Below are 4,352 nucleotides of genomic sequence, written 5' to 3'. Positions count from 1 at the left end.
CATGTGGGTTAATGTTGGAGGTTTAGATTCCCAGTTACTTCAGAATTAATATATTCAGTTGTTTATACCAGTGGGCTACTGGTAATACCTCTTTTGTTCAGATTATTTACTTTACCATGTATGCTATTAGACTATGACAAGGGGTTTTGAATTAGTCACTTGATTTATATGACTGAGATATAGACTGTATACAGTCTGTGGAGTATGCCTGTTGTATCCACTGGCTTCAATATGAAGATTGTATTTAGTAATAGTCTTGCAGAGCTAACGCATATGCATGATTTTGGGTTCTGAGAATTAGAACTGATGTCAAATGGTACAACTCTCTGATATTGTGGCTGGGATCAGGTAGGAGGAAGTCATCAAGGTCTGAAGCACAAGACTTTAGGTCTGGGGCCTGGTTGTGGTGAGAGGGAGAGGATAAGTGGAGTTAGGGTTCTTTGAAGGTTTGAAATTTATATTCAAACTCTGTAGTTATACTTAAGTATTCCTCTGTTGTTTATTTTCCCTCTGGTATTTTATAATCACTCTAGCATATTATCACGGTCACTGTTACTGTCATCCCATTGCTCATCGATTTGCTCGAGTGGGCACCAGTAATGTCTCCATTGTGAGACTTGTTGTCACTGTTTTTGGCATATCGAAATACTCCACAGGTAGCTTGCCAGGCTCTATGTGTGGGCGGGATACTCTCAAGGGATAGCACAGCGGGTAGGGTGTTTGACTCATATTTGATTCCTTGTCCCTCTCAGAGAGTCCAGCAAGCTACCAAGAGTATCCCAGCATATTATAACATTATATTTATTACATTGTGAGATTTTACTTTTCAATTTACTTATTCAGGAAATTTGAATCATGCTTTCCCATTTTTGTTAACTTTACTTAATCAAGGTTTGTTCATGGTAACTCATTTGATAGAGGCACATGTTTATTAATATCATTAGAAGAACTTATTTGTTCAAAAATTTCTAATACTATTCATAGTTAAACATTTATTTTGTCACTTGTAGATATGTATCTGATACATATATTAAATGTCTATAAAATTAGTTAATAATTTCATGTGTTTATTTGGCTCCAGGTTCCTAATTACCATTATGTATTCTAATAACATTAACTATGGATTAAATATTGATAGATATACACTGATTATGATACATGCATCAGAAAAGTAAAATTATATATAAAAAGATATTCCCTTCAAATGCAGTTAACATAGTTCTTTTATTGTTTGTTTGGCTTGGGACCATACCTGGCATGATTGGGGCTTACTTCTGGCTCTGTGCTGAGGGGTTACTACTGGAGAATCCAAGAAACCATATGGGATGCCGGAGACCAGTCCTTGGTCAGCTGCATGCGAGGCAAGTGCTCTAGCTGCTGTACTATTGTTCTGCCTCCCATGTATTATAGTTCTTAAAAGCTGTGTCATAAAGTGCTAAAATCTAGACATTCTACACAGAGCTAACGTGATGAAACCTTAATTTTCTCATTGCCCCTTGCATTTTCTCATTTCTCAGAGTATATATAATAGGATTCAGTAAAGGTGTGATAACCGTGTAAAATACAGAAAGTATTTTATTGCCTGCAAAGCTATTGAAGGGCCAGGCATAGATAAAGATACAAGGTCCGAAAAATAAAGTAACCACAATGATGTGGGCAGATAATGTGGAGAGAGCTTTGGAGAGCCCTCCAGATGATCTTCGTCTAACAGTGATCAGTATGACAGCGTAGGAGACAAGCAGAAGGATGAAACAAAGAAATGAAAGCAGTCCACTGTCAGCAATCACAAATAATTCCAGAGTATATGTTTCAATACATGCAAGCTTGATCACAAGGGGAAGGTCACAAAATATGTTGTCTATAACATTGCTGTCACAGAATGGCAAGTTCACTGTCAATACCATCTGGCTCATAGTGTGTATAAAACCAATTATCCATGAAATTATCACAAACCCATTCAGTAACCTGTGGTTCATTATTGTCCTGTAGTGCAAGGGTTTGCATATGGCTACGTATCTGTCAAAGGCCATGGCTATCAAAAGAGTCATTTCAGCACCACCAAAGAAATGCATAAAGAACATCTGTGCCATGCAACCCCACAAGGAGATGGTCTTGTGTACGGTCAGCAAGTCTGTGATCATCTTGGGTGTAGTGACAGTGGACAGACACATGTCCAAGAAAGAGAGGTTTCCAAGGAGGAAATACATGGGAGAATGAAGGGTGGAACTAAATGTCACTGTGATCATAATAAGAATGTTTCCAAACACAGTAGCTCCATAGATCACCGAGAAAGCCACAAAGAAGAAAATCTGAAGTTCCCATTGTGCAGAAAATCCTACTAAAATAAACTCAGTCACGACAGATCCATTTTTAAGATCCATTTATTCAGTTCAGAAAGGTTCCAAAGTTCCTTTAATACAAAGAAAATAGGTGTTAATTAGCACATCTACTTTTGTTTTTATATTTATTGCATTAATCACAACTACCTTTGCCTTTTAGTTTCAGTTGGGAAGAGTAATAGTAATTTTAGAAAAACTGACTTAGCCTAAAATCTTTTCAAACTTTTATTCTCAAATTTTTGTTTTTGTCCAAAGTGAGAAGTTTGCATGTTGTAAGTGTATATGTGATGGCTTTGAAGTAGTGAAATGATTCAATCCTAACATACAGATTTTACTTTGTTTAAAGTGTAACATATTGTATAATAATTACTGAACTTTTGTGGAAATTGCTAAGTGGCTCTAGACTGGTAAAACATCATGAATAATAATTAAGTCATTACTTACATAATTAAGTGATGCATATTTCAATATCTGTTGTAATTAACACATGGTGATCTAAAGATTTTATGAGTCTATTAATTTTAGTATCTGATTTGTTATATGTGGAAACTATGGAATAGAAGTATCTTATGACTAATTTAGAGGCACACAGATAATAAGAAAGATACTTGGTATTCATGTTCAATCTGATAGCAGAATTTGGACTCATATCAATATTAACCATTGCTTTCAAAATTCTATACAAATCTGTAAATATCATGCAAGTAATTATATAGATAGCATAAGAGCATAGATATCTGTTTGTACATTTCAATATGGATGATAGTTCCTAAGTATTTACTGAATTTATATGTTTAATATTAATTTTAAGAGATATTATTCAGGAAGGTTTTTAAAAATTGAATCACTGTGAGATACACAGCTACAAAATTGTCCATGATTTGATTTAAGTCATAATTTTCTAACACCAATACCTTCACCAGTGTATATTTCCTACCACTAATGTCCTCAGTTTCCTTCCCACCCACCCCCACACTCAACTCTATGGCATGCCCTTCCCCCCTCTCCTTTTGAACATTAATTTTTTCCAAAAGGAAAGATACTGAAAAGCTATCAAGTATATCACTCTACCCACTTTCAACACTCAGTTCTTGTCCAGAATGGTCATTGCTAACTCTTATTGTCATACTGTTCCTTCTCTATCCTAACTGCCCTTTCCATATCCCTACTACCCCCAACACACACACTTTTAGCAAGCTTCCAGCCATTTCTTATTCACATTAGAGTGAGCAAAGATTTTTTATTATTAGATAATTGGAAGAAAACATTTCTGCTCTTACCCTTGTATATAAAATTTATACTACTGAATGTAAAATAAGTTATTAAAGTAGACATTTCTTTGTAGTCAATATGCCAAAAATAGCAACAAGTCTCACAATGGAGACGTTACTGGTGCCCGCTCAAGCAAATTGATGAACAACGGGATGACAGTGCAGTGCTACAGACATTTTCTTACACTTTTATTATGGACTTTTAAAAATGTATATTTTCTTTTTGCTCACACCTGGCGATGCTCAGGGGTTACTCCTGGCTCTGCACTCAGGAATTACTTCTGGCAGTGTACAGGGACCACAAGGGATGCCAGGGATCAAACCCAGGTCGGCTGTGTGCAAGGCAAACACCTTACCCACTGTAGTATGGCTCTGGCCCCTATTATAGACTTTTAAAGAAAATAACAATTTCCATCCTGACTTCCTTTACTTTTCAAAAATTATAAGTAATTATGTTAAAATAAATCACATTAAGTCAAAAAGCATCACTCAAAAATCACCTACTCTATGGTTTTATTTCTATAAGAAGAATAAGACGTAATATATTATTGGTGACATTGAACTGGGGATTGTTTACAAGTGGCAATGTTTTCTTTTTGTAGGAATGAAAATGACTTAAACTATAATTGCACTCACTGATGGTTGCACACTATGATTATAATATCATGGAAAGGTATATTTTAAAAGTAAATTTATTAGTGCAAAAGTTATATTTTAAAAATCATTGTAAATTTTTATCTTA

General features: G+C 35.1%; 1 protein-coding gene across 1 annotated transcript; it reads right to left on the bottom strand.

Annotated features, from left to right (window-relative positions):
* Positions 1-1,451: 1,451 nt before the first annotated feature.
* On the bottom strand, positions 1,452-2,381 carry LOC101541176 (olfactory receptor 4L1-like). The gene has a single exon (XM_004609739.1). The coding sequence runs from the start codon at positions 2,379-2,381 to the stop codon at positions 1,452-1,454; it is 930 nt and encodes a 309-aa protein (XP_004609796.1).
* Positions 2,382-4,352: the final 1,971 nt, after the last annotated feature.

The sequence above is a fragment of the Sorex araneus genome, chromosome 3 (assembly GCF_027595985.1).
Source record: "Sorex araneus isolate mSorAra2 chromosome 3, mSorAra2.pri, whole genome shotgun sequence".
NCBI lineage: Eukaryota > Metazoa > Chordata > Mammalia > Eulipotyphla > Soricidae > Sorex > Sorex araneus.
Note: the sequence above shows the minus strand (reverse complement) of the source record. Positions and strands in the feature narration are given on the sequence as shown.